This window comes from Chanos chanos, chromosome 2 (genome assembly GCF_902362185.1).
Source record: "Chanos chanos chromosome 2, fChaCha1.1, whole genome shotgun sequence".
Classification (NCBI taxonomy): Eukaryota; Metazoa; Chordata; class Actinopteri; order Gonorynchiformes; family Chanidae; genus Chanos; species Chanos chanos.
The window spans coordinates 4,222,595-4,250,506 of record NC_044496.1 but is presented as its reverse complement, the minus strand read 5'-3'; the positions used below and the strand labels follow the sequence as shown (position 1 = coordinate 4,250,506).

The following is a 27,912-nucleotide window of genomic DNA, read 5'->3' as shown; positions in this document are numbered from 1 at the left end:
AGAGTGTATTTGAAGAGTGATGTTGTTCACCAGAACATAACGCACAGGGAGAACAGTTGTTATCGCGGAAGATCAAGTCAAGCTTTAAATATTAAGGACGTCTGGGCGACTAGCAGCTAGAATTCGTTGATTGTTCTCAGGCAACACAGCTAGCTAACGCCGCTATCATTTACTAATGTTAGTTAATGCATAAGAAGTTAGGAAGTAAGACTAAGTTCGATCAAAGTTAGAGTATAACAAAGGAATAGGAACGAGTGACTAACAGCTATGCTTCTTTTAAACGACAAAATAGGAATCAGCCTTACCATAACCACATAGCATTTCTTCATTTAGGCAGGATGAGCCCTTGAGGAAGACTTAAGCTGAAGAGAGAGAGAGACAGACAGACAGAACAGCAGAGGCGCTTGCTTGTTCTACCTGAACGTGGGGGTTGGGATGGTTGATGAGGTTGTTTTCAGGTGTCTGGCTAGTAATTTGGCCAGTTAGTTAGGTTGTTCACCAGCAAAAGCTCTTGCCAAGTTAAGATTTTGCTTCGTGTGTTGAGTAGGTTTGATATCGGAATGAAACGGCTGGCACTGGAGACAACTGCTGCTTTGGTCCAGGTGGTATTTGATTCAGTAATGCTAGTTGGCTAGCGGTCTCTCACTTGTTATTTCTACAAGTGTTTGTCGTGTTGATAGAGAGCTCACCAGCTAATTGGTCTCGCTTAGACCGATGGATTAGTCTAACAATCACACATGTCGCTTGACTAATTGTTTGTTGGTCAGCAGCAGTTGGCGATAACGTTACAGTAGTCTGTCCGTAAGGGCAATAACTGACGTTCTTTCAGGATTGATTGGATCAAAATAAGTCGGACAGCATATTCGTTTTGCCATGTGCCATTTGGGTAGCTAGCCTAAGCGTAGGAGAAGATTTATGAAGTCTAAACAAAAATCAGAGGAGGGAAGACGGAAAGAAAAAACCCTGGAAGGCATCAAGGTGGCAGAGGGAAACATGAAACCAGACCGAGGTAATTCATTTAATTTACTGCAGGTTATCAACAGTCCTTAACAATCTAATCTCATTGATCACATCAAATGTTGCAAAGAATCACATGTGTTGTAGTCTGTTTACTGTTGTTGATTCGTGCCTTTGTGACCACCGTTTCTCTAGCGGAATGCCATCAGTCCTGAAGAGAAATGATGTAACACGGGGTTCACTGTATTTTCTTTTTATGTGAGGTCCGATCTGTCGAAACAGGGCCATTGATATGAGCGAATAAAAGCTGAAACGACTTCAACAGTCTTGCTTTGTCCATTGCATAATAGGCTTTCATACATCTTTGTTCAGTAAAAAAAACGAGTTTATGGGAACAAAGCGTCCTGTATGATGTTCCTTTTGTCACACAGCGACCCCATCGAGCAACTGAACAGTGTTTGTTTGCTTGAGCAATATTACCTATGCAGAGCGTTCTGTGTCGTGTAGCTTCCCAGCTGTACTTTGCAAAGACTGCTTCTCTCATTGTCTTAAAATGCTAAATTCAGTAATGCAATGCGATGAAGTAGGTCGGCTATACAAAATGTCTAACTGACGGGGTACAAAAGGCAGTCTGTACCATATATTCACCCACATTTAAGCGATTATTACAGCGACATGCTAAATTCGTGTCATGTTCTTGGTAGGTTGTACATTTCAAAGGTCTTGCACTTGAATTAGACAATGAAATGAAATCCCCATGTTAGGTCGTAGTTACAGGTTTTGGAATGGTGCAGTGGAAAACACAAACGACTGCTGTTTGTTTGCACGATTGAGGTGATAGAGTGCATGTGTGAACAGGGTCAACTTTGCTATGACGTATACACTTGCATAAAAACACTGGGGATCTGCGAGAATGCGGATACATTTTTAGGGCGCACATCAAATTCGGTGTGAAATGTCACACATGCTTTTAAGTGTTTTATGGATAAATAAAACACACCAATGTTATTATACGCTAAAACTGTTTATCTCAGCATTTGCACATAAATGGCAGAAAATAAAAACTGTGTGTAACTGTTTTCTTGTTTTTGTTAATTCGTCCCTCAATTAAACGTCAGTGTCATAAACAACGATGTCTGTGTCCAAAGCAAACGAAAGAAAACGACCATCTCTAACTAGTGAGCTTCTGAGTCTTTCGGGCTATCGCCAAACGAAGTCATACCCCTGCCACTGCCACATCAAACTAGATCCAGTTGGTTCTATTTCATGGTTCTAATAATAAGCCCTTATTGCAGTGAAAACTGCTCTGGAGCAGCTCCCATATGTCTTGCGTCTTCGCGCTATTGTTATTTGGAACATACTGTTCCATTGATGGAAATAGCTGGCTGTTTTAGCTGCACCAGGCTTTGCTTCTCTGTAGCTCTTTCTCCCTGAGTTCATATAATTATAGTAGCTGTTGAAGTTTTAGCTGCTTAGAGAGCAGAAAAAAATAACCACACAACAAGTCTTTCCACACCATTTAAGTGTGTTTCTGTCTGAGAGAGAGTTCCATTGATCATGTGACTGCTACCCTGTTTGAACAGCAAGGCTTATACCCTGTTACCAGTGGCACCTGTGAAAGTTCTGACAACAAACTATGACATGTAACAGTGTCATGTGGCTTTTCTGGAATCTGTTTCAGGACTCATCGATCGATTCAGCAAACTTTCACACACAAATAAGCACCGTAAATGTCCAAAGTATCCAACAACTATCTTTTGGAAAAAGTAAACAGTGTCTTTATCAGTGTTGTTTTATCTAGCAATAGTCACATTCCTTTCCATTTTTTGTCGCTTGTTTATTTGGGTTTTTTGTTTTTGTTTTTTTTTTCATTACCCTGAAATCAAAGATTTAACAGCCTGTCTTATGAAGAACTGAAGTCAAATGTCTAGCTTCTATTTTGCCCAGATTAGTTTTTATCTCAGAAAAACAAATGCTGTAATCTATGGCCTCTTCTGAGATCAGTGACAGCAAAAAAAATAAAAAGTCAACAAATGCCATATTTCATTCAGTCTCAGGAGTTTCGATGCATGATTCTTTTTAAGCAAAAAACAGTGCACTTTGCCAAGATCTGGGCTGAGCTGTGCAGACCATGTGGAAACATGTTTACAGAAAAGTACAGCAAGGAGGTAGCCCATCCTTCAAAAGCGATGATGCAATCCTTAGTCAGAGCTCGGCAGACTGAGAGAAACTGAAGCCCGTGTAGTAGCAGTCAGCTGTGAGATTCAAAATAAGGTGTCACCTCTGGGTTTGTTAAAGGTGTTTGCCTTAAGATGATTTCCTGTGACTGGAGGGAACCACCCCCCCCCCCCCCCCCCCCTGCTGTGGAAGATTAGTGCTCAGCTTGTTACCCGCCTGCAAGTAGCACCACTTTGAGATTTCTGTGGCCTTCAGAGACTTCAACCTGTGAGCAAGGATAATGTTAGAGTCACCTTCAAAATTTTCCGTCACCGACTGACTGTTTAAAACCCCTGTCATTTTTTTTTTTCCTGTGAGTGAAACAGCAGCAACAACTGTACGTGCCCAGAGATTTCATTTAAAAGCCATTTTTCTGGAGGACAGAGATTATACAAGAGATGATAGAAACGTTTTTTTTTTTTTTTTCTTCTAGGCGGGTTTTTCAGACACAGATAAAGGGATCTACATTTAACTCGTAATGGGTTTTCTCTGTTGAAAATCCTTCTTTAGTCCCGGGCCTGGAGTTAATCTCTGTCCAGAAAACGGGTATTTTCATGTTCAGAGAATGATTAGACATGTGACAACCAAAACAGTACCCCCCCCCCACCTTTTTTTTTACCCTCAGCTGTTCAACTGCTGTCGGTTATTAACATGAAGTTATATAATGTGTATTAAGTCGCTAAGAAAACACACACACACACACATCTGTTGTCCTCTTCAAATTTACTAGTCTCCAACGCCGTAAATAGTGAGCTATAAAGGTGGTTAAACATCAAGGTTGTGACTTTCTGACACACGCCGTTTCTCTCCAGTCAAGATGTCCTAGGAAACATTCAGAGATTAACTCCCCCTGCACAGAGTAATTCTGTTACGTAATAAAGTGGGGCCTCTCTTCAAGCTCGTGGCAGCGCCGTTTGGAGATATGCTGGACTAGCACAGCACAGCACAGCACAGCTCAGCACAGCTCAGCTGTTAGCAGCAGTAGCAGCAGCATGTGATGCGTCATCTGCCTGTGGGGACAGAGCGATGACATCATTACCTTTGTGACCGTGGTTATCAGTGAAAGCCCCTGTGGTCTGGACCAGTGGCCCTGTGACTGAGCGTGAAGGCAGCACTGCAGGGAGAACAGGAACCATCTGGACCTGTTGGTTCTGTTTCTGCCGGACATGAAGCACCGGTAGTGCCCCTCTCTCTCTCTCTCTCTCTCTCTCTTTCTCTCTCTCTCTCTCTGGCACTACTGAGCTCAGTCCCAACTGTTCCACACCCTCTTATGGAAGCGGCTCTAGCCAAAGAGCTTAAAGATGGAAATAATGTTGGGCTGGGCTTTTTTTTTTTTTTTTTTGCTTTTGTTTTTGTTTTTCTCCCTCGTGGTTGCCCCTGCGTGACTGTTTTCATTTAACGACTTGATGTGAGATCAGTTCTACATTCCCACCCATTCGCCCTTTTTTTCTTTCTTTCTTTTTCTTTTTCTTTTTCTTTAGGCCAACCACAATGAGTGCTCTACATCTGCCAGTGCTTTATGTAAATACTTTTATATAAGACATTTTTTGTTTTGTAGGCCTGACGGCAAGAAAGGAAAAAGACAAAAAAAAAAAAAGTAATATCTTGAAGTCTTATTTGAAAGCGATGAGAAATGAGTCATGTGACTCTCTCAGGTTCAGTGCTGATTTTGGTGTAAGTATTATGGACTCCCCCCCCCCCCCCCCCCCCTTCTTCCCCAGACACTGATGCTATGTCCCCTCTGATTTGAGATAAGGCCTGCTTCTCTTTGTGGAGGACTTGGCTTCACAGACATTACAGTTAAGACACACTGACTCCTGTTGATGAATGAGAAGGACTGGAAGCTGGGACTCTTCGGGCATACTAATAAAGTCTGCTTAGGCCAACTTCTGTCGGCTGTGCCTCGCGAGGCCTCTCGGTACAGTGTCCCAAGCTGTTACAATCAAAGCCACTTGGGAAGAGCTAGTTACGATCCACCTGCTCGCACTAGCCCGTACGACTTGGCCGAGTAAGTCACCCTGTTTGTGAACGCTTTGTTTCGTGAAGTCTCAACGACCTTTTGTCGTTTATGTTCCCTGGCCTGATCCGAAAATGGTTGATCGATTCCAAACTGGTCTGTTCTGTTTGGATGAATTAGAAGTATATAAGAGTAAGGTTATCCGTGGTGACGTGAAAAAAAAAAAAAAAGCGTCTCAGTTACTGGTCACCTGATATTTTCCTTATTGGTTGTGTCACGCCAGTCCGACGCCCGAACCCCCGAACACACCTTATAACGTCTCCGATTCCGCTGCTCGTGTCTTCTAACACCAGAGTCACCAGAGGAGCTAAGCGCAGCCAATTAAAATCACTCCACGCTTTATTTTTAGGCCGTTTGCAGGAGCTTGTGTGAAAGGTCATTGTCTGGGCGACTTCTGTTTTGGCTGTCAACAAGGATCACTTAGAGTGAGTGACCTTAGCCCCCTGCTCTGTATTAATGGCTTATTCTAACCCTAATCAGATGATGATGATGATGATGACGAAGGGTTGAAAAAGGTGAGAGCAAGCCTGATCGAAGTTCGAGATGTGTCAGATAGGTTTGTCACACTCTGATGAGCAAACTGTGTTTGACGCTTATGGTCTTGAACACGGCAAGGAGCAAAGGACACGGACGACCTTCAGTTGACCCTGGTCTGACATGCCTTTAGACTAAGTAACAGCTGACCTTTCAGCTGGTGTGACAGATATGGTGTTGTCTGTTGGTCCTTTAGTTTTCAGGAAGAGGAAGTCAGACAAGGAAGTGATGCTGAAATATACCCTAACTATTTCACCAGTGGTGATAGAAGCGTTGTGTGATTTAAAAAAAAAATGGTTATCAGCTGGTTGTGCTTTTCGTATGAAGTTGTTTTGTTGTTTAAGGTAAGCAGGTCTTGTACCTTGAGATTATGGCACACTGTGGACATATGACATGCTCCTGTGAGCTTTGGCATGGGGGAGAGAAAAAAAAATTGAATTTCCTTTTGTACTAAAAAAAGACACTGGTCATGAGGGGAACTCATGAATCACCGTGAGTTTTGGCAGAAGCTTGTATGGTGCAGCGGAGACCAGTCTAACCCAGCTGTTCAAACTGCTGAGTGTGCAACATTTGAACAGGTGGTTTATCAACACACACCCCCCCTACACACACATCCCCACCCCCCACCCCAATCTTTAGGGTTAAAGGGAAAATACAAACCAGTGTTTACCTGTTTGGTCAGTCTGAAACGCAAACGTAAATGAACTCTGTGGTGTCTTTCCTCTGCCCTCTGCCCCAGTCCTGCTGTGGTTGAGTGAGCAGTACATGGTGAGTTGTGTTGAGAGAGAGAGGTTTTAGCTTTAGGATACGGGAGAGGGTCGTCCAGATGACACTCCTTATGGATTTCAGAATGGGAGACTGAGTTTGTGAGCGGGAGTACGAGGTCACCTTGAGGTGGAATCTACTCCTCAGACCTTGAGCGATTTTATAAATGGGTAAGGACTGTATAATCTGAGGACTCCTAAATGACATGTCCATATGTTCGGATATCTCACTAGTGTTTATCAAACATTCAGTGGACCTTGGGTAATGTTTAACCAGAACGCACATGCTCTCCGGTACGACGATCAAGTGAATGTGTAGGCAGGGTGACACGAGAGGTTTGGATGAGTCTTGGGATAGTCCTTTGAGGGGGGGGGGGGGGCAAATCGGACAGAACACGACAAGCCCGGCCCCCAAAGTTTGGCCCCTGCTCCGACGTTCCCACAGACGGGACCGCAGCGTTTGAGCCACGCTTGAAATCGAGCTTTTGTTTGGGGTCGTCTCTTTTGTCGGGCCCTCGTCCTCCTTATCCTGTTATGGCAAAATGCCACGCCGTGAAACGACGCTGCACCCGCTGACGCAAACCCAAACCGAGATGAAACCTCTCCTCCTCCTCCTCCTCTCTTGAGTCTCCTCTTTTCTTTTGAGCCCCCTGACATCTGATCGTCGATTAACCTTAAAGAGAGCCCGTCATATGTAAGAGGGTCCTCTCCGCTCTTTAAATGCCAATCGCTCCTGACTGGAGACTCCGTGTGGGGGATCGCTTGCGCGCGTTGATTCATTTGATCTCTCGTTCCTTTCTCTTAGCGCGGCGGCGTTGGTGTTTCTGGACTCTCAATAGGCTCTTGTGAAGAGCACTTCAACAATCAACATCAGTGTTTAAATTATGTAAATTTAACATTTTCCTCTTGTTTTTGGAAGGCCCCAAAAACGTTCAGCAGGCTTACATAAGAAATCTTTTAATGAGCGTTCCTGAGGTTGATTAGAAGTCCAGAGCTGAGCTACTTCAACAGTGTGGGAGATCATTTTAAGCCTCCTGTCTGTGCTTATTAATGAATTCATTTCATATGTTTGTTTTTGTTTTTACATTCTGTTTGGTTTTACTATGTTTTTGGTTGTTTTTTTATTTTAAGAACACTCCCGTTTTTCCTTTGTCCCAATTGTTTAATAAGTCTTTTTTTTTCTTTTTTCTTTTTTTTTTAAAGTACACTGGACAACCATTAAGCTTTTAATCTACACAATGGAGGTACAGAGCTATTGAGTTCATAAGAGCAGAAGGAGGAATTATATTGCCTGTGCTGGCCCACAGACAGGAAACTGTACTCAGGACTTGCCAAGAGCCCTCTGACCAATCAGAATGCAGGCCCTGTTGCTATGTGAGTTCTGAGTCTGCCTCTTTTGTATAGGGTGGGGGAAGTTATATCAGAACAGTGCAGGAGCCGGAGTTTAGGGTAACTTGAGTTTCTGCTGGTGCAAGCAAACACACGGAGCACAGACCTCAGTCTCTGCTCCAAAACTCTCGCTCCGCTCCGAACTCTTGACAAAAAACATAGTTTGGGGGAGTTTACTCAAAACAGCTGTTTTCTTGAACGGTGAAAGACGCGGGCTCCCCTGTCGTCCATGAGTCATACCACTTATTCATTCATTTATTTATTTATTATTAGGATATTTGTGATGAATAGACAGGCCTTTTTTTTTGTCGTTAATAGATTCACTGTGTCCCTGTTCTGGATGTTTCTGGCACAAGAAGCCAATGACATGGGTAATAACACCCTCCAACCAAACAAGGAAATTGCTTATCTGAACTCATGCAGGAAGAGGCAGTGCCACCACACCACAGGGTTTGTCATAAACACGCACACGCACGCACAAACAGACTCGTATACATTTATCTGCACGCTACCAAGGAAGTCTTTTGTCCTTCCAGAGAGGCAGATCTGCTGAGTGGTTTATCGGGCTTCTGTCCACAGCCTGTTTTTGAGAAGTTAATTATAGGTGTGCATTTAGGTCACCCGGTGAAGTCAGCCCATCTTTCACTGTAGTATGAGAATGAAGCGGCCTAAAGAGTCGATGCCCAAAACGCTCTTCGTTGTTCAGAGATAATAATAATAAAAAAAAAAAAAAGCAAGAGGGACGTTTCAGTGGTGTGTTATGGTTGTGCGTTTGTGCTCTTCTGTTGTCTTGTGGATGTTAATTTGTGTTTCCCTCTCAAGTGGAGCAATTTTGACTCGTCTCCTCCCTCTGTTAGTACAGGGCTCGTCTGCTTTGTGGCTCTGATGGAGACAGGGACTCAGGGGAGAACAACGGAGGGAGGGGGGAGAGGGAGGGAGGGAGGGAGGGAGAGAGACAGCGAGCGAGCCGTTACAGCACCTCTTTGTCCTCGCTGGCATGCTGAGGCGTGAGGTGCATGGTGAAACTGGGCCCAGTAATACGCAGCGTAGCGGAATCCGCGCCGGGCGGCACCTCGGTCCGGCGAGGCCGTAACGGCCCTCTGTCCGTTAAAAAGAGCCGCGAAGCGCTTCCGAACAGATTGCCCGCGACCTTTTGTGTCACGCTGGAGGTTAACTAGGTCGCAGTTGCCCGTTTGCCCAGAGGAAAGGCGAGCCACAAGCCAGAGCAGTACACTGTAATCCCATTGCCTTATTACAGAGGGTGGGGGGAGGGGGGGGGGGGGGTTTGCATTTGAGGACAGAAAACTCCCTCAGTGCCCAGGCAGCATCCAAACAGAACCAGCCCTGCCTGCCTCTGCTCCAGCCTAGAGCACGGCTGCCTCTCTCTCTCTCTCTCTCTCTCTCTCTCAGACAGCGCTTACATCACACGTCACATCAAACATTTTACCGCTCGCCCTCTCTCTCTCTCCCTCTCTCTCTCTTTCTCGCTCTCTCTCTTCCTCTCTTCCTCTCTCTCTCTCTCTTTCTCTCTCTTTCTTTCTTTCTCTCTCTCTCTCTCTCTCTCTTTCTGTCTGCCAGCGAAGACACGATTAATCCTCTGCCTTCCAGCCAACAATATTATCCGTAATGGCCAAAGTCCTCTTTCATTTGTAGTCTGAAGTCGGTAACAGAGAGCTTCAAAAAGTTCCCTGCATATTAATCTATTGAAACTTTTTCTTCTTGCTTGTTTCACAGCAGGACTAATGTCAACAATTGGAGACATTATTTAGTTTTTGGGCTATGAAGCAGACAGCTCATCGTTTCGAACAAGGATGTGTCAGTCAGTGCTCATTAGCGATCAGCTAAAAAGGATGGGTTAAGTAACACCAGAGCGGCTCCTTTTACCAAGCTGGGTTAAATTTCTTCCTCTCTCTCTCTCTCTCTCTCTCTCTCTCTCACCCCTTCTCTCTTCCTCGTGTGCTTTATCTGTCTCTCAGTCTTGCTGTACTCTGGCTGTTTCAGGGGAAATGGGTAGAGCCTGGTGACTGATGCTAATGTGGTGAAGAGCAGGAAGATGAATTGAGGGGAGGTTTATGGCGGACCCAGGAATAGCTGTGCACTGCTTCCTCAATGGGCTCCATTCACGGGCCTGGCTCCCCGCTCCTTTTTTAAAGGTGTTTCTCCCCGCTCTGAATAAGTAAAGGCCCCCGTCGGCTGCAGGAAAGACCTCCTGAATGCTCCTTCTCTTTTGCCTCCTCCTCCTCTCTCTCCCCTCGTCTCCCCTCCCTCCTTTCCCAGCAGGCCGTTTTGGAATAGAGCAGAGTTGTTGTTGTTGTTGTAGTCACGGAGCTTGGCAGAGCTGGCGCTCTTTCATGTTATGAGGCCCTTGTTGAAAGCACAATGTATATTTACCACAAAGCTGCGAGGTGAGTCTATTCCTCCAGACAGGTTAAAATTAAGACTGGGTCACCGGCTCCACCCCCCCCCCCCCCCCCCCGCTAGCCAAGACCAATTCTGTCCTCCCACGACCTGGGCAGATATGTTTGCCCACTAATCACATGGCCTCATGTTTTTCCATCCAAGAAGAGGGTTGGTCAAAGGTCTTGGCCCAGCGCACTGGGTCTTGGACGAGAAGTAGCGATGAGAATGATTCTCTACTTTTAGAATGACCTACTTTCTTTCACCGAGAGCATTGGCAAGTGTCCTTAAACAGTCTGTACACTCAACTCATACCGCTGTTTGTCATATGAGTTAGGCAATAGCTAGATTAAAGCCTTTATCCTTTCTCTGTGTTTGCTCGGTGTTTTGGGGGTTTATCGACCGAGTCTGAATCGTCACGGGGAAGTCTTAGCTCTAATTAACAGTTGGTTCTTTTTCTCCCGAGCATTTTTAATCTTGTTCGTTTTATTCAGTATGGTTTGTAGGAGCTCTAAGTGGAACGGTTATGGGCAGGGATATAGCCCTGGAGGGAGGTAGTGTTGAGGTTTTGATCTACAACAGATAACACCGATAAAAGGACAATTATATCAACAAGGCAACGTGAGCTGTGCTTTTAGGTCAGTAGGACAGGAACGCAGGACTGTGTGAGGTAGAAACTCGGAGCCTACGGAATCATCTTTATCCCTTTTTTTTTTTTTTTTTTTTTTGTGGGTTTTATGTTTTTTGTTGGGTTTTTTTCAAACTTGGCATTTAAAAAACAATCACATGTTACCTCAGTTTACAGCTCTGAGCACTTCAGGTGAAGTTGTTAACCTTTTTATCACAAGTGGACCCAATCAGACCCTACACGTGCTGTTTCCATATCTCATATACCCTCGTATCATAAGCTTTATGGTGGGTGTGTGTTTATGTGTGTGAGTGTGTGTGTGTGTGTGTGTGTGTGTGTGTGCGTGTGCACATGCCCATGCATCTGGTGTGTTGAGGGGAGTTGATATACTTGTGTTTAAATTTATCTCTCAAGTGCCTGCAGTAAGCAGCTTTGCCGTGTAGGAGTTGCCTGTAATCTCCTTCAAATGAGCGTGTGTGTCTTATATGAACATCATGAAAGGGAAGCAACGCGGTACACGCAGTCCCTGTTGTTTTTGTTCCACCTCAGCCCAGCCAATAAATACTCAGGACCTCAGTATGTAAAATGTGACCCGGACGGCCTTTGGAACGTGATTGGCCCAAACAGGGGTAGCCCCGCACCAGGAATTTTCCTGTAATTCAATCGGGGAGCAGCCAGATTCTGTATTTCAGGGGTCTCACGCCGTTATGTAATCCGGCCGATCGGGTTTCGCCCTCGCGACGTCGGAGGCACGAGCGTTTCTCTCCCCCTCGATGTCCTCTGAACGCAGGCACACGAAGGGACGGCAGTGTTTACCCCGCGACTGTGAGTTAGATCGGCGTTTGTTTGTCTTGGAGACCGTGAATAAAGTTCTTGGTCTGCCTGTCCCCTGGGTAGCACAGAAGAAGGGGGTAAAGGTTGTTTCCTTGACGACAGCTGGCTTTGTTTTTTGTTTTTTTTTTGTTTTTTGCAGAGACAATAGATGATCCCAACTAACCGAATTGGGAGAGAGAACTGAAGCAGGTCCTTTGCTGACGTGTGTGTGCAGGATGTTTTTTGACTCTAGTGACATTTCTATTTCCCTGATTGAAAGCTGAGCTCGTCCTACATAAAGAGGAGGAATGTAATAAGGCAGTAATAATAATAATAATAATAATGGTCTCTTCCGTGCATTTGATGGGGGGGGGGGGGACTAAAACCCTGCATTAACAGACATTGGCCCCTCTTTGCTTTTCCTCAGTTAATTTGTGTCAGTACATATTAGCCAAAGTTGTGGTATATTAATAATCGAAGATAATTCACAAGTCTCCGCTTTGCGACACTGCGTCTACCAAAGTTGACTTGAATGAAAAGCTGCACAGTCTTCCTCCCTCCGGAGGCGTCTGTTACATAAGCTAAGCTTAGATCTCTTCTCCATGGATTTCTATGCAAAAATCTATGGATTTAGTGTTGAAAGAAACTCCGTAATAGGGTTTGATTGTGTCGACGGCACGGACAGATTGCTCAGTGAGATTATTTTATGGACCCTGTTTCCCCCCTGAACATGGCCAGTTTTATCTTTTCTTTCTACTGTACCTAAACAAGAGAGAAAGAGAGAGAGAGAGAGAAAGAGAGGGGGAACAGGCGGGGCAGGCCTGTTTTCTGAGCACATATGACAGCATTGGACGGTGGGACTAGCCAGCTGTGCGGAGTGAGGGCGTATTGTGTAAGCCGTACAGTGTATAATGGTTGAGTTTGACTGCCACTGTGTTGGGGGGGGGGGGGGGGGGTGTATGCTTACCCAATGCAAATGAGTCAGGGCCGACATCTCCGTGGATTAACCATGAAAGATGATCAGCTAGGCTCACCACCGCTTCCATCACAGTCACCCTCTCTCTCTCTCTCTCTCTAAGATCTCCACAGCACAGATGCACACATACCGTGTATGTGTGTGGCTTCCGTACAGTTAAAGGAGCATTAAACTGTAACGTTTAACAGTCCCGTTTTCTGTGTGTGTGTGTGTGTGTGTGTGTGTGTGTGTGTGTGTGTGTGTGTTTGTGTGTCTGTCTCTCCGTGTGTCTGTTTCCTCTGTTCCGGTGGCCAGACGGACATACCGGGCTCATGTAGGCCAACCAGCTGATCTCCCGGCTCCGATCCAGCGTCTCGCTGGGGAAAGGACTAATAATAATAATTGCGTTGCTGTGCTCCTCAAAATAGACTTGGCTTACATAAGATTTGCATTGGGGGAGGGGTCAGAACAAGCCCCCCCAGTTCAGATTCCTAAGAGTACCTGACCTGTTTGTCCTGCTTGTCAAAGCAGTACAGAGCCATGTCACATAGTGTGTGTTTACACACCTTCCTTAGGTGTTTCATGTGACTCAGTTTAAAGGGGGTTGGGGGGGGGGGGGTGTGCTGATGATGTGTCAAAACACATGTGGGAAGAGGTTGGGTAGGGGGGGGGGGGGCTTGCCTTTCAAGTGTTTTATGTTTCAACAGCAGCCCAGGAAGGAGGCATCAACGGAGGCTTTACTGGCATATTCTTTTCCGTTACTCAGAGAGAAGGACAGTGAGTAAGAGAGGGAGACAGAGAGAGAGAGAGAGAGCTTTAGGTTGAATTTATGTACACAAGCTGTAGATCTGTGTCTTTCATACAGTTTGTGTCTCGCCCTTGTCCTGTCTCTGTGTTGGTGCGTGTGTTCGCTGTATGTTGCTATGGCACAGACACTGTCTTCTTCCTGTCCCATTCAGGGAGCTGCTTCTGCTTTTGAGTCCGTCCAGATAGACTTACCCTTTGTGCCATAACTTCGCCCCCCCCCTGCAAGCTTCACTCACTCACTCACCCCCCCCCCCTCACCCCCTCACTCCTCCTCTCCCTCTCCCACCTCTAGTTTTCTTTTCTCCTCCTTATAAAGCTTTACCTTTAGCCTACTTCACTGAAAGTACACGGTCACAACCAGCTCAGATCTGGATTGGAGGAGTATTGCGTGAGCCTGCTGTTGAAGCTCTGTGTGCTTTCTCTGTTTTTTTTTTTTTTTTTCCCTTCCTTTCTCCCCTCTCATTCCCTTACATGCCCCTCCCCCTGATTACAGCTGGCTGCCACCTCCCCCCCCCCCCACCCCCCACCCCACCCCCGCCCCTCAGTGTTCTCTTTCTCTGTTGACTCCTGTGACTCCACGTGCACGGAGCACGTGGGAGGAGTACCCAGGAAGAGCATGCATGAGTGCGTGAGGGGAGGAGAAGGACAGAGCGCCCTCCCCGACATACACAATGACTCTCATACATACGGACCAAACACCCTCCAAAACACATATAGGGAAGGAGGGAGGGAGGGAGCGAGGGAGGGGGGGGAGTGGGGGTTGGGAGGGGACAGCAGCCCAAGGCTGTGTCAGCTGGAGCCCTCTGCTTATATGGCTTTGCATCAGCGGACTCCATAGCAAGATTTACTGGGCTTCAGCTGGGAGGAGCTTTGGAAGACTGCTCACAGACAGTCTTTTCAAGATGCTCAGCTAAAAATATACACTCTCTCCCTCTGTCTCTCTCTCCCTCTGTCTCTCTCTCCCTCTGTCTCTCTCTCTCTCTGTCTCTCTCTCCCTCTGTCTCTCTCTCTCTCTCTCTGTCTCCCTCTGTCTCTCTCTCTCTCTGTCTCTCTCTCTCTCTGTCTCTCTCTCCCTCTGTCTCTCTCTCTCTCTCTGTCTCTCTCTCTCTCTGTCTCTCTCTGCAGCCTCTTCCCTCTCATCCTCTTCATAAGAAGACCCAAAGAGCCAGTGTTGCTGCCTTAAGTGCTTGCAGCTGGAGGTTTTATGATACTTGCTGATATGAGACACAAGACGGTTTGAGAGAGCAGGAAGAAAAAAAAAAAAAAAAACTAAGACTAGAGTCCTGTTATCTGCTTCTTCTGCACGTAGTGCCTGGTTTACGCCTGGACCCTGCACGCAGTGCCTGGTCAGAGCCTGGACCCTGTACACGCAGAGTTAACTCTCTGTCAAGCAGATTTCAGTGTAGATTATTCACCCACTGACCAGTCCATGAAAGACGCTCTGGACTTGGGTCTGCAGCCTGGCTGAATCGTGGCCTGGGGGTCATAGGATTGAGGGTAGCCTTGTGCTGGTCTGTCAGTGGACAGTGAGGCGTGACCCATGCTTAGCTGGCCAGTGCTTAACACTCTCTCCTCTTCTGACCAGGCCGTGGGCAGCTTTTTTTAGGAGGTCTTGGCTAAGTCCTAAGTTGGTTTCGACCCTGCGGTGTCACGCTGACCTCACAGCTCGGCCCCGAGAGAAAAGATCGGCAGCGGTCGAGAGTCACCCTGCCATTTGCAGCATCACAGTAGAGATGGAAACCACCAGGTGTGCGCTTTGTCTCTCCGTCTGTCTGTCTGTCAGTCTGTCTGTCTGGCAGAGAACACTCCCCCTGTGCCTGGAAAACAAATCCCCCACTGTTCACACCCAGAAACCAGTGGCAACTGGAGCCTTGTGACTCTCCCTGTCAGCGGACCGACAGGCCGCGCTCCCCCCAGGCCTCCGCTGGGCTCGCTCTTTCACAGAAAAAAAAAAAAAAAAAAAGACCCGTAAAGATCTGCTTTGAGTCAGAGCAGAAACTGCTGCGGACCACATTACCCACACTTTAAACAGATTGTACACTCAATAGTCCCGTTAGAATGACACACTCTGCCTCTTTCTAAACGCTTCCCTCTTCAAAAGGAACGTTCCTTATCAAGGAACATTCTGAAACGTTACCCACGAGATCCTGGCTCTGATCTCTTTGGGAGCTTAGAAAAGAGGACAGTTTCTCTATTCTTAGTTATCGTTAGATGTGCTCGGTTGGATGCTACTTTCGACCACTTGTTCAAACCAGTGCGGCTTTGCTGAGTTTGTTTATAGTGGGAGAGCAGAGTATCAAAGCCATGTGTTCTCCTCACAAACTTCATCATGCCTTTTTGTCTTCCAAACATCTGACTCATCAACCTGAAGTCCTGGATTGCTCATCTCTTGTTTTTATTACAGTTTCAGTAACACACTGAGCCCACTGGGAGGGGGGGGGGTGTTATTTGTCTCCACCCAAAGTCACTTCCCATTGGAGCTGGTATAGTATAGAGCCAGCCTGTTGTTTCAGTTCGGCATAGCGTGCAGTCGACCAATCAGACGAAGCTTAACCCTGGCTGACGTGGAAGGGCTAAAATTATCACCAGAAAGATTGAACTGGAAAAGTGGAGTCATTCACGCGTTTTGTCCTGCCACAGAATGAGAGCATTGTAAACTGATTTTTACTCTGTTCTTCTTGCCGTGTAATGAGTGAAGTTTTTTTTTTAAAATAATAATAATAATAATGATAATAGCAATTTTTCTAAAAATATTCTTAACTGGCGTGTGTCGTGTCTCTAATGTAAGCACAGTGAAATGTTTACTTGATATTCCCATAGATCCTGAACAGATCAGGAAAGTGGTCAGTATGTCTCTGTTTCATTTCATGTTGGATCCTCAATCTGAAAAAACAGGACCTTGATGATTCATTTTCGCATTTGAATTAAGACCAGGTTATGGTGACTGTGTGATTGAAGAGGAAGAGCGTCGCCACTTGACTGAATGAGTGAAAAACTCCCAGCCACTGAGTCATGTTTAGTCAGAAAAGCAACGTACATTCTATAAAAAAAAAAAAAAAAAAGTGTAGTCTGGAGCTGTCTGTCATACTATCAGCTGTGAGTGTGTAGGCAGCCTCTTCAGCCCTCTACAGGAGGGTTAATAACCTGTTGGCTCACATTATAAGGAGAATGTTTTTTTTGTGGCTTTGTCAGTAGATGTTTGTCTTTTAAGTGTCGATGAGTGTGCAGCAGTATCCTTGATGTCATGGCATTCAGATCCTGTTGTATCAGACAGTGAATCCACCTGAACAATGAGAACATTGCTAGTTTCTGGGCGCGGTGCAGTTGAAGTCTTTTGTTTAACACACACACACACACACACAGCTGTAGCTAGATTCACTAAGCTCTGCTGAATTTCAGTTCTTTTGAGGGCTTTGAGCGAACCTTGAATTGTGATCCAGACAAAGGATCTGCTGTGAGGCTGTACCACCTCATGACTGGCTCTGTTACGTTGGCGTCCTCGACGTTATCCTCCTATCGTATGGCATGACGTAACCCCCCCCCCCCCCCAGTGTTTGGGGATTTTCTAACCGTCCTGACGAGAAGAAATGAGACTGCCTTGATGTTTCAGGTGTCGCAGGCTTTCCATGACCTCAGCAGCGTAAATGAATTCATTACAATTCTACACCTGTGTATCAGCTATCCGTGTCCACTCACATATGAGTGAGTGTTTGTTTTGTCTGAGTAATCTGAGTATAGTAAAATGGCCTGAAATAGTTACTTTTTTTGTTTGTTTGGGTTTTTTTTTTTTCTTTTTCTGTTTCTTGCTCACATCTCTTCCCTGGCACTAGAGCCAAGAAGCTGGCTGCCAGACAGAACGGTGTTCTGTTTTGTTGGTGTTATGAAAACAATGAAGCCGTAGCCAGGCTTTTAAAACACCACAAGACTGCCCTAACTACCAGGGAAGATAGACCAATGTATGGGGTTTTTTTTTATTCTAACATGCCTGATTTGACCAATCAAGAGCTTTGATCACAGGAAGGCAGGAAGACACCTAAACAGGCAGGGGCTGTTGACCTATAGGAGTGGAGCTACTCTAGAAGCAGGAACATTCTATTATAGAATACCAACACATTCCGTAATTAGCCTTACAGAATTAGGACTCTAACAAGGACCGTCGACAGAGTCTTTAAGGTTGTGGTGTGTGCCACACGGCAAACCTTTGTCTTCCACTGGCAACCAATTCAGACAACCTGATTGGTACCATGTTTGCTTGACGAGATCTTGCTTCAGGTCGATTTGATTGTGTTTGTGAAGGGTCATCCGCGGTATTGCACACTGCAATAATTCAGCCTTAACAGTGTGAGGATCTCAACTGGAATGTGTAGGACACAGGGTTCTCTTTTCTTTTCTTTTCTCTCCCCCCCCCCCCCCCCAACCATTCAAAGGTCACACGGTTTTCAGCTAACTTCAGGCCCCGACACGTGGGTGTGTGGTTTTCTGTATGAGCTGAAATCAGTTTTTCATGTGCATTTTTGGGTTCGACAGACACTGCCGAGGAGTTCTTCGAGTATGACGCCGAAGAGTTCCTGATTTTCCTGACCCTACTCATCACAGAGGGGCGTACTCCGGAATGTTCCGTGAAGGGTCGCACGGAGGGGCTCCACTGTCCCCCTGCGCAGTCAGCAATGCCCGTCCTGACAAAACACGAGTGTAGTGACAAACTGCCACAGGTGAGTGTGGATCGGGTCGGAGCGGACCGGACACCTTACTCTCCAACTCTTTTAACCGGTCCTTTGGGCTCTTTGGTTCTGTGATGTGACGTGACACAACCCCCTGTTCTGATCTTCTCGAACAGTGCCGTCAAGCGAGGAGGACAAGGTCAGAGGTCATGTTGTTGTGGAGGAACAACATCCCTATTATGATTGAGGTCATGCTGCTCCCCGACTGCTGCTATAGCGACGAGGGCCTGACGACAGATGGCACAGACATCAACGACCCTGCCATCAAGCAGGATGCACTGCTTCTGGAGAGGTGGACCCTGCAGCAAGTTCCCAGACAGTGAGTATCCCATGGAATGATGTCTTGCTCCTGGAGGCCCTGTGAGGTCAACGTATGTTTTTTTTTTTTGGGTCCCTCCCTGATTCTAACACACCTGATTTGACCAATCAAGAGCCTGATGTGTTTGATCACAGCCTGATGTGTTGAACCAGGCATGTCAGAAGAAGCAGGAAGACAATTAGACAGGCAGGGGCTGTTGACCTCCAGGAGTGGAACTTCTCTAGAAGCAGGAAAATTCTATTATAGAACACCAACACATTCCGAACTCTCACTACATTCCCACTGCGCAGGGCAAAGAGAGAACTCATAACAAGTCAATTTCAATAACAATGCAATAAATTTCAGTAGATGTTTTACTTGAGGGTGCACATAGTGTCAGTGTAAAAGCATAGTTAGTGTTTAATCATGTATATAATTATTTTTTCTTTTTTTAAATTCTCAGTATAGACGTTTAGAGCTTTACTGGTTTTTATAAAACGCTACAACATATTTTAGATGGTAGGAACAGCAAATGTACATTAAAAGTGATTACTGATTGAATTATTTTTAAGTCATACAAAAAACAAAAAAAACAAACAGTACACACAACACTGTTGCTTGGCTACAGAAAGTCTAACTGTCAACCCTTTACATCACAGTAGTTTTGCTAACTTTGGAATCAGTGACTGCAGATAGCTAGACTACATTATAGTTGTGAATACATTTGGGAATAGAGAAAGACCATGAAGGTGTTTCAGCCAATCAGATTTCAGGACGGTAGCAGCGTGTTTTATAACCATCTCTAACTCTCTCTGACTCATTCCCCAAATGTATCTTTTAGACAGACGATAGGCGTTCATCCCTTCTTCTTCTGTGTTGATCAGTGGAATGTGGGGTCCAGTCGCATGGTCGTGTTCTTTGGAGATGTGTGACAGTGTGTTTGGACGTGTTGTGGTCCAGTCGCGTGGTCGTGTTCTTTGGAGATGTGTGACAGTGTGTTTGGACGTGTTGTGGTCCAGTCGCGTGGTCGTGTTCTTTGGAGATGTGTGACAGTGTGTTTGGACGTGTTGTGGTCCAGTCGCGTGGTCGTGTTCTTTGGAGATGTGTGACAGTGTGTTTGGACGTGTTGTGGTCCAGTCGCGTGGTCGTGTTCTTTGGAGATGTGTGACAGTGTGTTTGGACGTGTTGTCACGCAGGAGCGGAGACCGTTTCATCGAGGAGAAGACTCTGCTGTTGGCTGTGCGCTCCTATGTCTTCTTCTCCCAGCTCAGCGCTTGGCTCAGTGCTTCCCACGGAATCGTCCCCAGAAACATCCTCTACAGGTGAGGAGCACTTCTATCTGTGTGTGTGTGTGTGTGTGTCTGTGTGTGTCAGGAAAAGTAACCCGGTCGGTCCGACGTTTCGTCCCGCAGGATAAGCGCCGCCGACGAGGAGCTCGTGTGGAACTTCTCGCAGACTCCGTCGGAACACGCTTTCCCCGTTCCCAACGTGTCGCACAGCGTCGCCCTCAAGGTGAGCGTCCAGTCGCTGCCACGCCAGCCCAACTACCCTGTCCTCAAATGCAGCATCCACTCTGGCCTCTCTTTTCTGGGCAAGAGGAGCCTGGAGCCGGGAGAGGGTCCGTTGCGTGCGGGCGAACTGGGCGAGAGTCACGGTGGCTTCCGCCTGCAAGGCTCGCCGCTCCTCTCCCGTCCCCTGCGTTCCCCTCTCCCCCAAAGCCCCCTCAACGCACGCAAATACCAGCCCCCCGAGGCCTTGCCCCCCGGCAAAGCCGCCAAGTGGTTCTACTCCAAGTTGAACAGCGGTCCCGACATCCCGCCCGCGGAAGTCCGAGGATCGTACGCTAACGGCGCGGAAAGCTTGAAGGCCCCGGGTACGGAGTCGCCCATCCACATATTCAAGTCCCTGTCCCTGACTGACCCCCCAGCGACGCCTAGCCCGAGTCCCCGGCCCCTCTCTGGCGAAACGAATCCCCTGATCGGTTCGCTGCTCCAGGAGAGACAAGAAGTCATCGCCCGCATCGCCCAACGTCTCAATTTCTGCGACCCCACCGCCCCCCACATCCCCGACGCCCTGTTCCCCAGTCCCAGGGGGACAGGGGAGACCCAGGCCCCCAAGACCCTGTGGGGCTCTCATCAGGATGAGGGCCCGTTCAAGAAAACCAAAGAGCCCAGTTTCCCCACCCCGCCTGCCTTTGCGCACGACAGAGGCTTTCCGGAGAGGGCCGGCCCCGAAAGGAGCCGGCCCTCTCTCTTCGACACGCCCCTCAGCGCTCAGAGCAAAGCTAGACTGGACAACGAGCCTCGGCTCTCGCCCAGACCAGCCATCTGCAGGAAGCTGCTGTTGGGCGACTCGACCGAGAACTCGCTCATATCGGAGGCGATGCAAGACATCTCGCGTCTCATCCAGGACAGACTCCAGAACTCGCAGAGCCTCCTGAACTGCACGTACAAGCTCTGCAAGGAAGGCTCGCTGCTCAAGCCTCCCCCCGACAGACCGGACTGTAGCCAGGGAAACCAGTGCGACAGCCGCCCCCCAAGCCATCGTACCTCCGCCGACTCCCCCAATATCGGCAATATCGCCAAGCCTCACATTTGCACAGACCTGAGTGGTACCAGACTCAAAGACGCCAACAGTATCCAGCAAGACTGTTCCCACAGACCCCAGAATGTGGCCTGTTTAAAACTTGAAGACGCAAGGGTCAAGCCCGAGTTAAAAACTTTTACAGAACGTTTACAGAATGCCAAAAACGACTCCTCCTGGAACTCCGTCGTGAAAAACAAAGAGAGCGGCAGGAGCCCCGAAAACTCTCCCAGAGAGAACGGCCCGTCGAGGAGAGAACGCCTCCCCGCCGGCGAGGCCGTGCGGGCCAGAGGCTTTGAGCAGGCGACGACAGTCCAGTCCGGCCCCAAACGAGACGAGAACCGAGACCCCTCAGCTCCAACCACCAGCCTTACCCACTCACCCCCGAGCCCCGAGTCCAGTCCCAGGCCTGAGACCGCGTTCAACGGCCACAGTGTCCTGGTGAGTGTCTCTCTGAGTCTTCTGTGGAGAAAACATGAACCAGTGGCAGGCGTATTCTGTCCGTCAAATGTATACGTCATTTATACGTCACTCCTGTGTGTGTGTGTGTGTGTGTGTGTGTGTGTAGTAAAGCCATTTCTTTTCCTTCTCTGTGCAGAGAACCAGTCCTCCCTCTCCTCTGAAGCCATGCAATAACTGGAAAAAGCAGAATCGCCACTCCATTGACGGTACAGCGACGAAAGCCTTCCACCCTTGCACCGGCCTGCCTCTGCTCTCCAGCCCGGTGAGCGTAAAGATTTGCCCCTTTCCTGGACATGGTTCCCCTGTATGTTTCCTTAACTGTTCAGAGGGAAACTCTACTATAGAACATACAAGATCATCTCTCTCTCTCTCTCTCTCTCTCTCTCTCTCTCTCTCTCTCTCTCTCTCTCTCTCTCTCTTTCCTTATATACACATGCCCAAAGCTGTAAAACTGGTGAAAATGAGTAATTACACATGATGCCATATTTCTCTTACTGTGTCATCAGAATGACGTCATCACCTGTTGTGGGTGTCTGTTGGTTGTCTTCTGTATGGTTTGGTCCACTGTAGCTTTTCAGTTCTCTCTCTCTCTCTCTCTCTTTCTCTCTCTCTCTCTCTCTCTCTCTCTCTCTCTCTCTCCGGAGTTTTTGTGGTGTTCTCCTGTAACGGTTTGTTGATGTCAGTCTTAATCAGAAGGGGAATGTGATGTGTCGGGTTTATATGTTATTGCTGGAGTCAGACATGTGACTCATCGGTGCCAAGGCCCTGACTAACTTCCTCTCTGAGTCTGGTCACATCCAAGGACGAGGGGTTTCAATGGGAGGGGCCCTGAAAAGTTCAATTTCCTGCCTTTTGTTGTGGGCTGGAGCCACAGGATCTGTGTTGGCACACGAACACGCTGATGGATGTTTTGGATTGCAGTTCAGTGCCTGCGAGCTACAGTTAGCTCTTCTTATACGTCCTCAACCCAAGCTTGCGTTTTAAAAGACTCTCGTCTCGGCTTTCGGGCCGCGTTTCTCAGATAGCAGATCGATTTTTAATCATTACCATGTGACTGTTTTCCTTCCTAACTTCATATTGAAAGGGATCGTTCTCTGCCTGGTTAACGCTTCGCTGGTTTTCCTACACCTCCCCTGTTTCTTCCTTACAGTGTCACATAACCTACATACATGTCCTTATGAATTAATATATGGGGTTAAAGGGATGTGATATACAAATATTGCTATAATTTGGCCGACAAAGACAGTTAACAACCACTGGAATTGCCCAAAAGGGGGAAGCATTCATTCTCACTCCTGGTTTTACTAATCGTGGCCTCGTTTGTTGGGCACATACACAGCTGATTTCGTCTAATCATCGAGTCATTAAAACCGCTTTTGAAACGTTCTAACGAGGCGTCGCAGTCTCTGCCTCACTGACACGGGACACCGGTGTTTTTACAAATCCTACCCCAAGGCGTACTCCACAGCCGGAAAACCCACACACCAAAAGTCTGAACCGTCCAATGGGAGAGCGGCTAAAAAAAGCAATCCTATTGGACGGTTTTTGTTACCTTTGACCTCAGTGTCCTAGCGACCTGAGAAGTCTTTACAATATGGAATATCCTACCTGGGGATCAGCCGGACGGGAATTCTGTGTCCTGATTTGTCCCTGACGCACCTGACGCGTCCCGTCTGCCAGTCAGCGTGGCCTGAAATAGTTAAATGAGTAGAAGTATGTCTTTTCCAGCTGGACAAACGCTGGTCTAAGCCGACATTTTAACGAATGAGGTCAGTTATTCTTGGGAGGTCTTTAATTGCTGACATCTTCATTTCAGTTCATGGTTTCAGCTCGGGGTGGTTATGTTGTCTGTAAAATATTCCATAAATATTTGATGTTGTTGACCAGACAAAATGTTTTGCACCAAACTGCTCAATAACGTTTTATCGCCTCCTGTCCGCAGGTTCCTCAAAGGAAAAGCCAGACGGGTTATTTTGATTTAGACGCCTCTCTGATTGGTTGCAAAGGCCTCCCCTGGGCGTCCAGTAAAAGGTAAGAGGAAGAGTAATCCGTATTGTGTCTGGTGTCATCACTCTGCCAGGCGCTTTTCCGTTCGTTCCGAGTTGTCCTCTGCACACTGCCATCTGCTGTATGTGCGGATGTATCCGAACGATCCGTCCTAACTGAGCTCTCAAAATGGCTGACTTGGCTCTTTTTGTTTGGACTTTCAGTTGGAATCAGCGGTCGGCTACGCCGCTCGGGCCAGATTTAAATTCCGCTTTACCGTCCAAAAGTTCATATCCGTCGTTTTGAACCTGTACCTGTTTGTTACCATAACAACCGGGGTCATGGGGTGTGAGGGCGGAGAAAAGATCAAATAGTAAAAACCTGTGGGAAACTCACTTGAGACTGACTTACTCTGTGTGTCTGTGTGTGTGTCTGTGTGTGTGTCTGTGTGTGTGTCTATGTGTGTGTGTGTGTGTGTGTGTATGTGTGTGCGTGTATATACGTGTGTGTGTCTGTGTGTGTGTCTGTGTGTGTGTCTGTGTCTGTCTGTGTGTGTGTGTGTGTGTGTGTGTGCGTGTGTGCGTGTGTGCGTGTGTGTGTATGTGTGTGCGTGTATATATGTGTGTGTGTGCGTGTGTGTGTGTGTGTGTGTGTATATATGTGTGTGTCTGTGTCTGTGTGTGTTTGTGTGTGTGTGTCTGTCTGTGTGTGTGTGTGTGTGTGTGTGTGTTGTATTGTCTTTATTCAGGGTCTGCTTGAAGAGAGAGGCTGACAGGGATGAACCCCAGCAGCAGCTGCTGAGTGCCAGTGCTCCTCCCGCCAGCCTCAGCCTCTTAGGAAACTTTGAGGTACGCTGGGAAAAACCTCACACAAACGAACGCAGAATTCACACACTCGCACACACAGCCCACACCTCATGTCCTGTTTACACCTGACACCTTTAACTAAACCCTTTGCTTTGTCGAAAAGAATGTTTTGCATATGAAGTGCTGCTATTTCCCCACTTCCATTTGAGGAAACTGGGAATCTGCCCTTAATCTGAAATGAGTACAAACACAGCACGGAGACTTACATGGTCACATCATCACATGTTTATCTCTGTGGAGAATATAACATTTCAGAAAGAATTCAGAAGTACACGGCGCTTACGTTTCAGTGAGCGCCAATGCTAATTGTGTTTATTTAATTAATTTCATTTATTTATTTTCTCATGCAAAGGAATGCGTGTTGAACTATCGCTTGGAGCCACTGGGGAACGTGGAGGGCTTTACTGCAGAGGTGGGTGCCAGTGGAACATTCTGCCCCAGTCACATGACCTTGCCAGTGGACGTGTCCTTCTACAGTGTCTCAGATGATAATGCACCTTCTCCTTATATGGTATGATGTCCATTTTTTTCCCCTTTTTTTTTGTAAATAAGTGTTTCTTTAAAGTAAAAAAAAGAGGAGATTTTTTGACAAATGGCTGACTTTCCATGTTTTGTTAGGGGGTTATAAACTTGGAATCTCTTGGTAAAAGGGGATATCGAGTACCTCCATCTGGAACCATTCAAGTGGTGAGTGAATTGATGATGTAATGAACATTTTATGTAAAGATACTGTGCATGTGTATGTGATGTGTAACTGTACGTGTGTGTGTGTGTGTGTGTGTAATATAATAGTGTAGGGCTATGGATGAACATGGGTTCGTGGTACCCGGCCTTTACAACAGCTGAACAAAGTCCTCTTGTTATTACATAATAATTATTCACACGAGCATGAAAACAAAGAGAACAAAGCACTGTGGTGGCTTCCCCACAGGCCCTCCGACCCTCTGAAGACATGACAACCGCCCCCTAGTGGAGAAACGGTTGAATTACAGAACAGATCCTGGTTTTAATTTTGACAAATACGTGCATTAAAGTAACAAGGCAGTAATTGTGTAATTAAAGGAGAAACACAAAACAACTCAGACCTCATCGAGTTTGTTGGGAGAGAAAGACGTTTAACACAGCAGTATAAAAAAGGTACATATTGAGTGACGGTTATTGTACACCTTTACCAGTAAGCGGGTGCTGCCAGCTGGCTATTAGAGAGCGTTCCCTCTCAGACAGTAAAGGGAAAAAAAGGCTGAAACCACCAGGGGAAAAGAGCAGTGAAATCTATCGGTTTTTGTCTGAGAAATACTTTTTCACGTCACGTGTAGCTGCATTTGTTGCCATTTTGTTATTTTAACCAGTTATCGCTCGTATGTAAAATGAAAATAGACATGAAAAACTGGCCGTTTTGATTTTCAAAAGACAAGCCGACCTACAGAAGTCCTCTGGCACTAAGCTCCCGGTGAATACGAATGTGAAATTAATGAAACGCATCATAGACATGCAAATGGGTTCTAATCTGTGAATACAGAATGCTCTTGCCAGCCCAGAAAATATGATTTATATATTTATCAACGGACAGAGTAATCTATATCACCGGGCTCCTAATTTACACCCTCGATCTAATTAACAATGCAGACAAATGTGTAATACATCACTGTCCAGTTCTCTCTGGGGGTACTGAACTTTCAGTAGAAGTTTGAATTGAACTTACCCAGTGGGAATGTGTTCTCTGTGTGTGTGTTCTGTGTGTGTGTATGTGCGTGTGTATGTGTGTGTGTGTGTGGGATATGCTGGTGGTTGGGTTAACCCCCCCCCCCCTTTCTTTCCATCCCCATCAGACCTTATTCAACCCTAACAAGACTGTGGTGAAGATGTTTGTGGTGATGTACGACCTGAGAGAGATGCCAGCCAACCACCAGACATTCCTCCGCCAGAGGACCTTCTCTGTCCCAGTGAAGCGGGAGTCCAACGGCCATGTCAATAAGAAGTCCCCTCCCCTGGGACAGGGACGGACCCTTCGCTACCTCGTTCATCTGAGGTCAGAATCACCACGTGCCTGTGCCTACGCATCTGACCCTATTTTATTATCGTTTTATTTTACCCTCAGCAAGACAGACAGCAAGTCCAAGTGAAATTTACGGACTTCTTTGACAAGGGTGTCCAGGCCAAAGCAGCAAGATTGTTTGTTTGTTTGTTTGTTTTTTTAAGATATAGGTTTTTACATTTGATTACATTGTAACAATGTGCAGACAATGCATAGAGAGCAGAAAGAATTTACTTATTGTGTGTACAGACGCTTTTTAAGATTTGGATGTAGTGATTGCAAATCATGCCAAGGTAATTAAGTAACAGGTATTTTATTACATGAAAGGTTTTAACTTACAGCCAAAACAATGCCCATCTTGCTTAGCTGTCAGCTCCTATTCCTCTCTCTCTCTCTCTCTCACTCTCTCTCTCCCTGCGAGACTTGAAATTTTAAGATCAGTCAAACTATTATAGCAGACTACCTCTCAGTCCTAAAATGGAGTTATTGGCTATTAGTTATTTCTATTACAATGTCCACATCTGTCCAGGATATGTCAGCCCCCACCCCCCCTCTCTCTCTCTCCCTCAGTGAAATAATCAAATTTGTGATCTAGGGCCCTTCTCTTGTGTGTCGTTTTTTATACATGCGTAATGACTAGGTTGCTCATGTACTGCCCCTGCTCTCATTCGTGTAGGTTCCAGAGCTCCAAATCTGGAAAAATCTACCTCCACCGAGACATCCGGCTCCTGTTTTCTCGCAAATCCATGGAAGTGGATAGTGGTGCTGCCTACGAGCTCAAATCCTTCACAGAGTCGCCTGCAGACCCTCCCTTCTCTCCCAGATGCTAGTCTTGTGGGATCCAGCGGAAGAGGCCTTCCCTAAATCAAAACTTCTCGTCTGTTTGGAGTTGGGGGGGGGACGAGGGGGCGGTTAAAGCAAAGGAAAGCTCACGGTCGGAATCTCGATTGTCCCGGAACGCAAATTCACGAACCCACGTGCAGTGCTTCAATCCCCCTCGTTTTGAACCAAGCCAAGAGTTTTGATTTAGTTTCAATCCATGTCCCTTTCAAGTCTTTGATGATGTTTGTACAACAGTGATCCAGAAGTATAAGACCATGGACCATTTTCCTTTTTTTTTTTTTTTTCTTTTTTTTTTTTTCTCGAAAAGAAACGAAAATAATCGATCAAGCCAGAGGAGAAAGTAATAGATGTCTTTGAAAGAGCACTGTGTATTTCCAGCAGAACTGGAATGGAAAATAGTAATATTCTATTACTTTTTTTTTTTGTACTGTTACAAAACCTCTTTATTCGGAAGTGTTGCAATAGAAAAAAAAAATATCTTACTAGCATAGTGTTTACATATTTACTTTGTCAGTTATTTAATATTTAAATTGATATTTCATTTACTGCACATTTGATGCCTGTTATGCTAAACATTATGATGTAGTGCGAAAATATGTTTCAATCATACTATGTATTTTTGACTTTAATATTCAGATCT

At 46.4% G+C, this 27,912-nt stretch overlaps 1 protein-coding gene across 2 annotated transcripts; it reads left to right on the top strand.

Annotated features, from left to right (window-relative positions):
• The first annotated feature begins 15 nt into the window (after positions 1 to 15).
• On the top strand, positions 16 to 27,323 carry atosa (atos homolog A). Of its 2 annotated transcripts, none has more exons than XM_030764994.1 (12): positions 16 to 1,009; positions 18,006 to 18,190; positions 18,316 to 18,518; positions 19,694 to 19,819; positions 19,910 to 21,497; positions 21,706 to 21,804; positions 23,485 to 23,573; positions 24,277 to 24,376; positions 24,747 to 24,905; positions 25,013 to 25,081; positions 26,224 to 26,423; positions 27,106 to 27,323. In XM_030764994.1, the coding sequence occupies exons 1-12, from the start codon at positions 916 to 918 to the stop codon at positions 27,257 to 27,259; spliced, it is 3,066 nt and encodes a 1,021-aa protein (XP_030620854.1). In that variant the 5' UTR covers positions 16 to 915; the 3' UTR covers positions 27,260 to 27,323. The 2 variants fall into 2 exon arrangements, with proteins under 2 accessions (XP_030620854.1, XP_030620853.1); XM_030764993.1 differs by having other exon boundaries at positions 19,910 to 21,521; positions 21,679 to 21,804.
• The last annotated feature ends 589 nt before the right edge of the window (positions 27,324 to 27,912 follow it).